The sequence below is a fragment of the Oncorhynchus gorbuscha genome, linkage group LG06, assembly GCF_021184085.1.
Source record: "Oncorhynchus gorbuscha isolate QuinsamMale2020 ecotype Even-year linkage group LG06, OgorEven_v1.0, whole genome shotgun sequence".
NCBI classification, from domain to species: domain Eukaryota; kingdom Metazoa; phylum Chordata; class Actinopteri; order Salmoniformes; family Salmonidae; genus Oncorhynchus; species Oncorhynchus gorbuscha.
The window spans coordinates 27,248,060-27,262,426 of record NC_060178.1 but is presented as its reverse complement, the minus strand read 5'-3'; the positions used below and the strand labels follow the sequence as shown (position 1 = coordinate 27,262,426).

General features: G+C 41.8%; 1 protein-coding gene across 1 annotated transcript in view; it reads left to right on the top strand.

The window, feature by feature from the left end:
• LOC124037780 (voltage-dependent R-type calcium channel subunit alpha-1E-like) overlaps positions 1 to 14,367 on the top strand; it is a 93,394-nt gene that overhangs the window by 37,945 nt on the left and 41,082 nt on the right. Inside the window, exon 5 of the mRNA XM_046352826.1 lies at positions 1,327 to 1,517. Coding sequence (XP_046208782.1) covers positions 1,327 to 1,517 — 191 coding nt within the window. The remainder of the gene's footprint in view (positions 1 to 1,326; positions 1,518 to 14,367) is intronic.

The window sequence follows — 14,367 nt, the reverse complement described above, 5'->3', positions numbered from 1 at the left end:
AGATGTTCTTTACCATTCGGCCATCAGATTTGCCACCAATGCTCCTTATAGGATGCATCACTGCACTATATTCCTCTGTAAACGAGTCATCTCTGTATACCTGTCGCAAGACCCACTGGTTGATGCTTATTTATAAAACCCTCTTAGGCCTCTCTCCCCCCTATCTGAGATATCTACTGCTGCCCTCATCCTCCACATACAACACCCGTTCTGCCTGTCACATTCTTTTAATGGTCCCCAAAACACCCACATCCCTGGATCACTCGTCTTTTCAGTTCGCTGTAGCTAGCGACTGGAACGAGCTGCAACAAACACTCAAACTGGACAATTTTAGCACCATCTCTTTATTCAAATACTCAATCATGGACACTCTTACTGACAGTTGTGGCTGCTTTACGTGATGTATTGTTGTCTACCTTCTTGCCCTTTGTGCTGTTGTCTGTGCCCAATAATGTTTGTACAATGTTTTGTGTTGCTACCATGTTGTTGTCATGTTGTGTTGCTGCCATGCTATGTTGTTGTCTTAGGTCTCTTTTTGTGTTTTGTCCTATATTTTATTTTACATTTTTAACCCCATCCTCCGTCCCCGTTGGAGGCATTTTGCCTTTTGTTAGGCCGTCATTGTAAATAAGAATAGGTTCTTAACTGACTTGTCCAACTAAAGCACATACTATGTTGGGGGTTTGAGATCCCCACCGGGTACAGCCTGTGATTGGCTGACCAGGTCACATGACTCTAGCCAGGGGAGAGTGTTCTGGAATCAAATCAAAGGTTGCGTAAAAATTGGTTGCGTAAAAAGATTTGCAGATATTATCGCTGGTGCAGTGAAATGCTTGTGTTTCTAGCTCAAATAGTGCAGCTGTAGTGTAATGTTTCAGATGATGTCATCATAAAGGTTATGTGGGGACCTCACTGTACAAGAGGGCCTTAGTTACCTGACTATTAGCTTTAGAGAGGCAATTTATTATAATGACACATTGCACAAGTCAAATAGCATAATAATAACGTCATCTTTCAGGAAAGGACTTTTACACAGAGAGTTGCTACTGCTGCTCACTTCATTGAGTCATGCATTACACTATAATCATCATATTGTGGTACTTATTCATGTATCTCCGGTAGATGCGAGTCATTTCTCACAAGTGAGACATTTCTATAAAGTCATCCCATCTCTCATTGGAAAAACACGATTAGTGCGATGGATTTCTGGTTTGCATCCTTTTGTTAAATCTCCAGCCTAGCCTGCGGAGCATTTAATGGACTCTGACTCAATATGGTCATTATGAACCAGTTGAGGAAGTTCATTCTCTCTTGTCCCCCTGTCAGAGAATGAGACGGTGGACAAGTCTGAGTCAGAGTTCCCGTGTGGGGTAAGGAAGTGCCCTGACAAGTACACCTGCCATGACACCTGGATCGGCCCCAACGACGGCATCACCCAGTTTGACAACATCCTGTTTGCTGTGCTCACCGTCTTCCAGTGCATCACCATGGAGGGCTGGACCACCGTGCTCTACAACGTGAGTCACATCTGTTACTCTATAACCATGTCCTGTCCTCTGAATGGGGAAAATAGGCCTATTATTTGACCTGGTTATGTCATTCTTTGATACATTGGTTTGATTTAGCCTTTGCTTGGTTGAATTGAATAAACGCTTTGCGTCATTGGGGACACAGACATTGTTGTACCTCTCCTTACCCTAGACACCTATTTTTACCAGTCATTACTAAAACTGTCTGATATTTGTTGTGGGACGCACTCAAACATCCTTTTACAGCTGCTTCCCTGTTCTGTGTTTATGAACCCAATTGATTACACACTGTACTTGAGGAATCAAATGAATGAAGCATTACACAATGATACACACACAGCATATAGAGTGGAGTGTGTCTGTGCCAAGAGAGTAGGGTAATTAAGTGCAGTGAATGGGCTGCAAAGTGAGATCAGGTCAATTATACTCTTAATCTCCCAGTCACCTGCCTCCACTGCCTCACTACTACCCTCTTCCCACTGACCCTCCTTATTTAATCACACTCAATTACATCCTAAACACATGGGCATGATTTGGCAGAGCTGGGATGTTGTTGGCAGACATTTTAAGCTGATACTATTCTTCGAGTTATCAGTTGCACTCTTTATGCCAGATTGGATGCATTCAGACTGAGAACAATAATCAGTGAATTATCGTCAGGACAATAGTGAAATGATAATGCCGTTAAGAAAGTCATTTTAAGTGTGTTGGGACATACAGTACCCTGAGTGTACAAAACATTAGGAACACCTGCTGTTTCCATGACCTAGACTGACCCAGTGAAACCAGTTAAAAGCTATGATCCCTTATTGATGTAATGTGTTAAATCCTCTTCAATCAATATACATGAAGCGGAGGAGACAGGTTAAATAATTATTTGTAAACCTTGATACAATTGAGACATGTATTGTGTATGTGTGCCATTCAGAGGTTGAATGGGCAAGACAAAAGATTTGAGTGCCTTTGAATGGGGTATGGTAGTAGGTGCAAGGCGCACTGGTTTGTGTCAAGAACTTTAACGCTGCTGGGTTTTTCACGCTCAACCGATTCCCGTGTGTATCAAGAAGGGCCCACCACCCAAAGGACACCCAGCCAACTTGACACAACTTTGGGAAGTATTGGATTCAACATGGGCCAGCATCCCTGTTGAACGATTTCATCACCTTGTAGCGTCCATGCCCTGACAAATTGAGGCTGTTCTGAGGGCAAAACGGGGTGCAACTCAATAGTAGCAAGGTGTTCCTAATGTTTTGCACACTCAGTGTACATTATACTGAGTGCAAATGATTTTGACTGAATCATCTGGAATTACTGCTCCATGCAGCGGATGGTTTCCGATTCGTTTTGTGGAAGCTAGTATGAGACTTTGATTCCATTCTGCTTTTCTCTCTCAGATTATGCAAGCAACATGAAATGACTGAGATGATGTTGTTGACACTACAGAGTATTGGGATGATTCTTGCATGTCTGATGGTTGCTTCACAACTTTTGATTTCCAATTCATTACACATTCTCTTGGGACTCTCCTTGATCTGATCGATATAGGATAAGTAAGAATACTATCCTATATACTGTATATCATATATACTGTTACTCTCCCCACCTGCTGCTGCCAGTTGTTCATATTATAGTATACGAAGCATAACACTGCCTCAATATTATACTGTACCTCGATTCATTAAATACGACATGTAAAGGGACCAGTGGCTGGACTGGGAGGAGCAGTTGTATTGGCATATCAAGGACCAGGTTAAGAGTTTACTCCTCCTGTTCTCCATACATACATCACATTCTGTTTGAGTGAGATGATGTCACCAAGCATTTTCCTCAGCACATCCCAGTACCAAGCTACCAATACTGTACCTGGCTGGTGTTATGTTGCAGAAGGCATTGTCTATTTCAGGAGGAGCTCGGACAGACAGTGTAGTAATTCCCTGATCTGATCATGTGCCTGCCCAACTCAAACAAACTCAATCATGTTACCCTCTACCTCCCTCTACCTCCCTCGGCTCTTTCCCCACCTCATGGTAATATTACAGTAGAATAGTTGTCACTGTGAATGTGAAAGGCAGTCTATTGAAACCTCTGATGCTGGTTAATGATGGTGATGCAAAAGAATGTAATAAAACTTCCAATCCATTCATTCCTAGGGCTATTAGTAACTGGACATCAGCAGGTACCAATGTATGGTGAATACCTTCATTTAGAAATACAAAAAAAACACAACTATTGTTGATAGCATAAACTAAAACTGTAACATTTTAAACAGGATAGCAAAAGCATTTTGTCAGCTTGTTCCTCGTGATTTTCTTTTCAGAGCCAGAATCAATTAGCTGCCAATACACGACTGTTGAAGTCCCCTGGCCTTGTGTTGGCGGAAGGACTCCGTTGCGGACACAAGGACATCATTTGATCAAAATGCTAATTTGATAATGAAAGTGCCTGGGTGTTTACTACACAGGAGAGCATGCTTGCCATAGGCTATTTTAAAAATAAAAAATTAATGTATTTCACCTTTATTTAACCAGGTAGGCTAGTTGAGAACAAGTTCTCATTTGCAACTGCGACCTGGCCAAGATAAATCATAGCAGTTTGACACATACAACAACACAGAGTTACACATGGAATGAACAAAACATAGTCAATAACAATATAGCTAGACAACCTCTGGAAACCACTGATCTCACCAGGGAATCATGCAGTTTCAATCATAGATACCCTGGGATTGAGATTCACAGGAATATTACCTTGACACGTCTTCAGTAAGGTAGTGGAAAATACATTTGATTGATTCGAATTAAAGATGTACTTTTCACTGCTTGGCTACCAGTGTAGCACAGTTTATGGTTGGCCTACCCACAGAGCATAGATGCTAGGCCATACTTTCTGCTCACTGCTTTCATGGTTCTTTACTTAAGTTGATGGAAGCAGATTTAGTGCTGCCTTGATTGTATTATGTTGACATACATTATGGTGAATGGAATGTATTATGGAGTGAAGAAAGACAGTGGAAGGAGATAATGTGAGTCTGCTCTGGTTAAAAGGGCCCGCAGACTTTCTCTAATACTGTTTGCTGTTTCATATTCCTTTCTACAGGAACACACACCGTATGCACGTACTGTACACAGACACACACACACTCAGTCAAACACACACGTGCACACAGACTCTTACTCATTCAGTAAGTCACTCACAAACAAACCACCCACTTCATTGCATTCTGCTAAAACAAAGTTGAACACACATGCTTCTCTTTTCTATTGTTTTCATCTGATACAGAAATCCACTTACTGCCGTACCTGATCCACTTTCCCCTCTCATGTTGGCCCAGAGCTAATCAATACTATTTCTCTCTGTCTCTTATTTAACACAGATGAACTTGGTTTTCAGTTTCAGATTTTCCCAGTATCTACACTGTAGTCCTGTATTATGTTCCCAAAGTTCAGATTCAAATTCCATTACGGTTTTTGGCCAATCGTGGACAAGGGAACATGTCACATGGAGGTAGAGAACAGAATAGGCTCCCTGGCCTCAGTAAGTAATAGAGAGATGTGTGTAACTGTGAGACTGGGGATGTGTGTTTTGAACTCTGTTTCATTCCTGTAGTCAGTCAGCTAGCCTCTGCCTAGCTCATGACTGTGGTACATCCTAACTATCTGACAAAGCCCTGAGCTCCCCAAGGTGTAGCAGCACATAAACAAGGTGGTCCGCAGGTCAATGGAACAAAAGCCAGTACGTGTTACACTGGCTTGAGTCAAGAGCTAGTCAATAACCATGTTGACACGTAAGCAATTGCTTGGGATCTTGTTAACACCACCTTTAGATGATAATGAATACAAGGGCAGGCTTCTCGTTTTTCACCACATACATGTGTAGCACCAATAATTGAGAGCTGTTGGAGATGAGGAATGTTGACACCTGCAGCAACACCTCTGTCCTCTGGCACTCAGGGTGTGTGGAGGGTCTCTGTACTGTAGCCCACACTGTTCACATCTCCATAGGTAGCTCTGCACTGCCTCAACACCTGCCACGGGTTCCTCTCCCATGGCGTCCCATTCTTATTAGTGGAGAAATCATCTCTGACTGTAGGAAGGAACAGAGCCAAAGACATGCATGTCCATATAGGGAGAAAGGACTGTAACTTGTACCTTTTTGCATAAATCATGTTGATGATGTCAAAACTTGATTTACACTCATGGATCTCAGGTGTTGAGAAAGTATTCACACCCCTTGACTCTTTCCACATTTTGTTGTGTTACAAAGTGGGTTTCAAATTGATTTAATTCTAATTTTTTTTGTAAACGATCTACACAAAATACTGTAATGTCAAAATGGAAGAAAAAACTATTTAAAAACATTTATGAAAAATTAAACACTAATATATCTTGATTAGATAAGTATTCAACCCCCTGAGTCAATACATGTTAGAATCACATTTGGCAGTGATTACTGGGTAAGTATTTCTGGGTAAGTCTCTAAGAGCTTCTTTGCACATTATTTATTTATTTATTTATTTATTCTTCAAGCTCTGTCAAGTTAGTTGTTGATCATTGCTAGACAGACATTTTCAAGTCTTGCCATATATTGCAAAGCTGATTTAAGTCAAAACTGTAACTAGGTCACTCTGGAACATTCAATTTCATCTTGATAAACCACTCCAGTGTATTTTTCAAATCAAATTCAATTTTAGTTGTCACATGTGCCGAATACAACAGGTATTACCTTACAGTGAAATGCTTACTTACAAGCCCTTAACCAACAAGGCAGTTTTAAGAAAATACCTACAAAAAAATAAAAAAATAAAAGTAACAAATCATTAATGAGCAGCATTAAAATAACAATAGCGAGTCTATATACAGGGGTACCGGTACAGAGACAATGTGCGGGGGCACCGGTTAGTCGAGGTAATTGAGGTGGTATGTACATGCAGGTAGAGTTAAAGTGACTATGCATAGATCATAACAGAGAGTAGCAGCAGCGTGGGGGGGGGGGGGGGCAACGCAAATATTCTGGGTAGCCATTTGATAAGATGTTCAGGAGTTTTGTGACCTGGGGGGTAGAATCTGTTTAGAAGCCTCTTGGACCTACACTTGGTACTCCGGTACCGCTTGCCATGTGGTAACAGAGAGAACAGACTATGGCTACGGTGGCTGGAGTTTTTGGCAATTTTTAGGGCCTTCCTCTGACACCGCCTGGTATACTACCCTCTTTAGTGCCTTGCAACCAGTGGTGCAGCTGTAGAACCTTTTGAGGATCTGAGGGCCCATGCCAAAATCTTTTCAGTCTCTTGAGAGGGAATAGGTTTTGTCGTGCCCACTTCATAACTGTCTTGGTGTGCTTGGACCATGTTAGTTTGTTGGTGATGTGGACACCAAGGAACTTGAAACTCTCGACCTGCTCCACTACAGCCCCGTCGATGAGAATGGGGGCGTGCTCGGTCCTCCTTTTCCTGTAGTCCACAATCATCTTCTTTGTCTCGATCATGTTGAGGGAGATGTTGTTGTTCTGGCACAACACAGCCAAGTCTCTGACCTCCTCCCTACAGGCTGTCCCATCGTTGTCGGTGATCAGGAGTACAGGAGGGGACTGAGCACGCACCCCTGAGGGCCCCCGTGTTGAGGATTAGCGTGGTGGATATGTTGTTACCTACCCTTACCACCTGGGGGCAACCCTTCAGGAAGTCCAGGATCCAGTTGGAGAGGGAAGTGTTTAGTCCCAGGGTCCTTAGCTTAGTGATGAGCTTTGAGGGCACTATGGTGTTGAACACTGAGCTGTTGTCAATGAATAGATTTCTCATATAGATGTTCCTTTTGTCCAGGTGTCAAAGGGCAGTGTGGAGTGCAATAGAGATTGTATCCTGTGGATATGTTGGGGCGGTATGCAAATTGGAATGGGTCTAGGGTTTCTGGGATAATGGTGTTGATGTGAGCCATGACCAGCCTTTCAAAGCACTTCATGGCTACAGACGTGAGTGCTACGGGTTGGTAGTCATTTAGGCAGGTTACCTTAGTGTTCTTGGGCACAAGAACTATGGTGTTCTGCTTGAAACATGTTGGTATTACAGACTCAGACAGGGAGAGGTTGAAAATGTCAGTGAAGACACTTGCAAGTTGGTCAGCGCATGCTCAGAGTATACGTCCTGGTAATCTGTCTGGCCCTGCAGTCTTGTGAATGTTGACCTTTTTCAAGGTCTTACTCACATTGGCTGCGGAGAGCGTGATTACACAGTCATCCAGAACAGCTGATGCTCTCATGCATGTTTCGGTGTTATTTAGTAATTTAGCTAGTCTGGTAGGCTCGTGTCACTGGGCAGCTCTCGGCTGTGCTTCCCTCTGTAGTCTGTAATGGTTTGCAAGCCCTGCCACATCAGACGAGCGTTGGAGCTGGTGTAGTACGATTCGATCTCAGTCCTGTATTGACGCTTTGATGGTTCGTCGAAGGGCGTGGCGGGATTTCTTATAAGCTTCTGGGTTAGTGTCCTGCTCCTTGAAAGCGGCAGCTCTACCCTTTAGCTCAGTGCGGATGTTGCCTGTAATCTATGGCTTCTGGTTGGGGTATGTACGTACAGTCACTGTGGGGACGACGTCATCGATGCACTTATTGATGAAGCCAGTGAGTGATGTGGTGCCATCGGAAGAATCCTGGAACATATTCCAGTCTGGGCTAGCAAAACAGTCCTGTAGTTTAGCACCTGCTTCATCTGACCACTGATGCTTCCTGCTTTAATTTTTGCTTGTAAGCAGGAATCAGGAGGATAGAATTATGGTCAGATTTGCCAAATGGAGGGCGAGGGAGAGCTTTGTACGCATCTCTATGTGTTGAGTAAAGATGGTCTGGAGTTTTTTTTCTTCAGGCTACACATTTATCATGCTGATAGAAATGAGGTAAAACTGATTTAAGCATTTTCCTGTTTGCTTATGGTGGTATACAGCTCATTGAGTGTTGTCTTGGTGCAAGCATCGGTCTGTGGTGGTATAAGAATATTTTGAGGATAAATACACAACACAGTGTATGAGAGTTTGAGAGGATGAGAGGACGAGAGTAGTAATATCTAAATATAGTACTAATGGTCAATAGGGAAATGTAAATAGGAGTTGGGTTTCAGTTCAACATCTGTTTAGAATCTGTGGAATGTCACTCCTGAACTCAGTGCTACTTGTGCTATGTTCTGTACATTGAGTCGGGAGCAGGATACTTGTTATTTGGCCATTGGCCAGTTGGACTGCAAGGACTTCTGATTGATCAACCCCAGGCTAGGGTGGGGGGTTATAATGGCATCCTGTTCCTTTGTTCGGTTGAGAAAAGCTGAGGACAGGGGAGACTGAGCATCTACAGTTGAAGTTGGAAGTTTACATACATCTTAGCCAAATACATTTAAACTCAGTTTTTCACAATTCCTCAAATTTAATCCTTGTAAAAATTCCATGTCTTAGGTCAGTTAGGATCACCACTTTAATTTTATACTTTAAGAGTATAAAATGTCAGATTAATAGCAGAGAATGATCTATTTCAGCTTTTATTTCTTTCATCACATTCCCAGTGGGTCAGAAGTTTACATACACACAATTAGTAATAATAATAATAATAATAATAATATATGCCATTTAGCAGACACTTTTATCCAAAGCGACTTACAGTCATGTGTGCATACATTCTACGTATGGGTGGTCCCGGGGATCGAACCCACTACCCTGGCGTTACAAGCGCCATGCTCTACCAACTTGGGTCAACCGTTTCGGGTAGCCCTCCACAAGGGAATTTTGGCCCATTCCTCCTGACAGAGCTAGTGTAACTGAGTCAGGTTTGTAGGCATCCTTGCCATCCTTGTGATGGCCACTCCAATACCTTGAGTTTGGAGGTATGCTTGGGGTCATTGTCCATTTGGAAGACCCATTTGCGACCAAGCTTTAACTTCCTGACTGATGTCTTGAGATGTAGCTTCAATATATCCACATAATTTTCCTAACTCATGATGCCATCTATTTTGTGAAGTGTACCAGTCCCTCCTGCAGCAAAGCACTCCCACAACATGATGCTGGCACCCCCATGCTTCATGATTGGGATGGTGATCTTTGGCTTGCAGTTATTTCATGATTGGGATGGTGATCTTTGGCTTGCAGTTATTTTTTGTTTCATCAGACCAGAGGACATTTCTCCAAAAAGTAAGATATTTGTCACCATGTGCAGCTACAAACGATTGTCTGGCTTTTTATGGTGGTTTTGGATCAGTGTCTTCTTCCTTTCAGGTTATGTCGATATACTCATTTTACTGTGGATATAGATACTTTTGTACCTGTTTCCTCCAGCATCTTCACAAGGTCCTTTGCTATTGTTGTCAGGATTTGGCCAGGGTTGTTCCGGTTTTTGGTCACTAGATGCCCCCATTGTGCCTTTTGACCTTTTCTTTTCCCTTGATCCCCATTATTATTTGCACCTGTGCCTCGTTTCCCCTGATTGTATTTAAACCCTTTGTTTTACTCAGTTCTTTGCTCTGTGTTTGTATGTTAGCACCCAGCCCTAGTACTCTGTGAACTCTTGTTGATCCCGGTGGACTCTCTTATGGAATTCTGTTTTTTGTTCTTGTTTGTTTGTTTTTGAGTATCTTTTAAGGCTTTTTTGTACTATACCTTCCACCTTGTGGATTTACCTTTTTGTCTTGGAGGATTACCTTTGTTCTTGTGGAATTCCTTTTGAGGTTGTGGAGTTACATGTTTCCCTGAAGAACTTCACTTTTTACTTCATTAAATACACCGTCTCAAGTACTGCTGTGTCTGCCTCATCTTCTGGGTTCTGCTGACTATTCGTGGCTCAGTTGTTTTAGTGACTGTTTCTCACTCCAGAGACACGGGTTCGTAACCGGGTCCTGACAATTGTTCTGGGATTGAGTTGCACTTTTTGCACCAAAGAACTCTCATCTCTTGGGAGACGCGTCTCCTTCCTGAGCGGTATGATGGCTACGTGGTCCCGTGGTGTTTATACTTGCGTACTATTGTTTGTACAGATGAACGTGGTATCTTAATGTGTTTGGAAATTGCTCCCAAGGATGAACCAGACTTGTGGAGGTCTACAATATTTTTCTGAGGTCTTGGCTGATTTCTTTTGATTTTCTCATGATGTCAAGCAAAGAGGCACTGAGTTTGAATGTAGACCTTGAAATACATCCACAGGTACACCTCCAATTGACTCAAATAATGTCAATTAGCCAGAAGCTTCTAATGCCATGACATCATTTTCTGGAATTTTCCAAGCTGTTTGAAGGCACAGTCAACTTAGTGTATGTAAACTTCTCACCCACTGGAATTGTGATAGTGAGTTATAAGTGAAATAATCTGTCTGTGAACAATTGTTGGAAAAATTATGTGTGTCATGCCTAACTGTCCTAACCGACTTGCCAAAGCTATGGTTTGTTAACAAGACATTTGTGGAGTGGTTGAAAAACTAGTTTTAATGACTCCAACCTAAGTGTATGTAAACTTCTGACTTCAACTGTACCTCTCAGCATATCTTGATTTGTCCTTTTCAAATTAACCAATTTTTCTCCCCCTTATTTGCTTCTGAGTTTGTGTAATTAAGAATAACATAAATTGCTAACAGAGGCATGTAGACAGCCACAAAAATACAGATGAAAACTCTCTAGGTAGATAGTGTGGTCTACAGTTTATCATGAAGTACTCTACCTCAGGTGAGAAAAACCTTGAGACTTCCTTAGATATCGTGCACCAGTTGTTGTTTGCAAATATACATACACTGCCACCCCCATGTCTTACCAGATGCTGCTGTTCTATCCTGTCGATAGAGTCTATAACCCGCCAGCTGTATGTTATTAATGTCGTTGTTCAGCCACGACTCGGTGAAACATAATGTCCCGTTGGTAGAATATATGTGCTTTTAGTTCATTCCATTTCTTTTACAGGGATTGCATGTTGGCTAACAATATGGATGGCAAAGGCCACTTGTCGCCTGATCCTCACAAGGCACCCAGATCTCCTTCCGCAAAATCTCTGTCTCTTTCTCCAGCGAACGACGGGGTTGAGGGCTGTTCGACAAAAAAATATTTGTCCAATTCAAGGCCATTACATTTGGCCTTGTGTTGGAAAGCAGACTGAATCAGGTTTTCCTCTAGGATTTGGCCTGTGCTTAGCCATATTCCATTTATTTTTATCAGAAAAAACTCCCTAGTCCTTGCCCGATGACAAGCATACCTATAGCATGATGCAGCCAGCACCATGCTTGAAAATATTAAGTGTGGTACTCAGTGATGTGTTTGATTTGCCCCAAACATAACGCTTTGTATTCAGGACATAAAGTACATAAAGTACATTTATTTGCCGCATTTCTTGCAGTTTTACTTTCGTGCCTTATCACAAACAGAATGGATTTTTGGGATTATTTGGATTCTGTACAAGCTTCGTTCTTTCACTCTGTCAATTAGGTTATTATTGTGAAGTAACTACAATGTTGTTGATCATCCTATCACAGCTATTAAACTCTGTAACTGTTTTGAAGTCACTATTGGCCTGGTGAAATCCCTGAGTGGTTTCCTTCCTGTCCAGCAACTGAGTTAACAAGGATGCCTGTCTTTGTTGTGACTGGGTGTGTATGATGCACTATCCAAAGTGTAATTAATAACTTCACCATGCTCAAAGGGATATGCAATGTCTTTTTTTTACCCATCTACCAATAGGTGCCCTTCTTTGTGAGGCATTGGAATACCTCCCTGGTCTTTGTGGTACAATCTGTGTTTGTCATTCACTGCTCGACTGTGGGACCTTACAAATACAGTGCATTCGGAAAGTATTCAGACCCCTTGATGTTTTCTACATTTTGTTACGTTACAGCCTTTTTCTCAAATTGATTACATATATTTATTTCCTCATCAATCTACACACAGTACCCCATAACGACAAAGTGAAAACAGGTTTTCGGAAATGTTTACTAATGTGTTAATAAAACAGACATACCTTATTTAAGTAAGTATTCAGACCCTTTGCAATGACTCGAAATTGAGCTCAGCTGCATCCTGTTTCCATTGATCATCCTTGAGCTGTTTCTATAACTTAATTGGAGTCCATCTGTGGTAAATTCAATTGATTGGACATGATTTGGAAAGGCACACACCTGTCTATATAAGGTCCCACAGTTGACAGTGCATGTCAGAGCAAAAAACAAGCCATGCGGTCGAAGGAATTGTTCGTAGAACTCCGAGACAGGATTGTGTCGAGTTACAGATCTGGGGAAGGGTACCAAAAAATGTCTGCAGCATTGAAGGTCCCCAAGAACACAGTGGCCTCCATCATTCTTAAATGGAAGAAGTTTGGAACCACAAAGACTCTTCCTGAGAGCTGGCCGCCTGCCCAAACTGAGCAATTTGGAGAGAAGAGCCTTGGTCAGGGAGGTGACCAAGAACCCAATGGTCACTCTGACAGAGCTCCAGAGTTCCTCTGTGGAGATGGGAGAACCTTTCAGAAAGACACCCATCTCCGCAGCTCTCCACCAATCAGGCCTTTGTGGTAGAGTGGCCAGACAAAAGCCACTCCTCAGTAAAAGGCACATGACAGCCCGCTTAAAGTTTTCCAAAAGGCACCTAAGAGCTTTCAGAGCATGAGAAACAAGATTTTCTGGTCTGATGAAACCAAGATTGAACTCTTTGGCCTGAATTTCAAGCGTCACATCTGGAGAAAACCTGGCACCATCCCTACGGTGAAGCATGGTTGTGGCAGCAACATGCTGTGGGGATGTTTTTTAGCGTCAGGGACTAGGAGACAAGTCAGGATCAAGGGGAAAGATGAATGGAGCAAAGTACAGTCCTTGAGTTGCCCAGCCAAAGCCTGGACTTGAACCCGATCAAACATCATTGGAGAGACCTGAAAATAGCTGTACAGCAACGCTCCCCATCGAACCTGGCAGAGCTTGAGAGGATCTGCAGAGAAGAATGGGAGAAACGCCCCAAATACAGGTGTGCCAAGCTTGTAACTTCATATCCAAGAAGATGTGAGGCTGTAATCGCTGCCAAATGTGCTTCAACCAAGTACTTAGTAAAGGGTCTGAATACTTATGTAAATGTAATATTTCAGATGTTTATTTTTTTTAACATTTGCAAAAATGTATAAATACCTGTTTTTGCTTTGTAATTATAGGGTATTGTGTGTAGATTGATGAAGGATTGATTCAGGCTGTAGCCAGTGGTGGAAAAAGTATCCAATTTTCATACTTGAGTAAAGTAAAGATACCTTAAAAGAAAATGACTCAAGTAAAAGTGAAAGTCACCCAGTAAAATACTACTTGAGTAAAAGGCTAAAAGTATTTGGTTTTAAATGTACTTAAGTATCAAAAGTAAATGTATAAATCATTTACAATTGATTTTATGAAGAAAAACAGATAACAGGATTTTCTTGTTTTTTAAATTTACGGATAGCCAGGGGCATAGTTCAATTCTCAGACAAATTTCACAAACAAAGCATTTGTGTTTAGTGAGTCTGCCAGATCAGAGGCAGTTGGGATGACCAGGGATTTTCTTTTGATAAGCGTGTAAATTTTCCTGTCCTGCTAAGCATTCAAAATGTAACGAGTAACGTAACAAAATGTAGAAAAAGCCAAGGGGTCTGAATACTTTCCAAATGCACTGTAATTGTTTGTGTGGAGTACAGAGATGAGGTAGTCATTTAAAACGATTTTTAAACACTATTATTGATACAGAGTTAATCCATACAATTTATTATGTGACTTGATAAGCAAATGTTTACTCCTTAACTTATTTAGGCTTGCCATAACAAAGGGGTTGAATACTTATTGACTCAAGACATTTCATATTATAATTTTTAATTGATTTGTAAAAAAG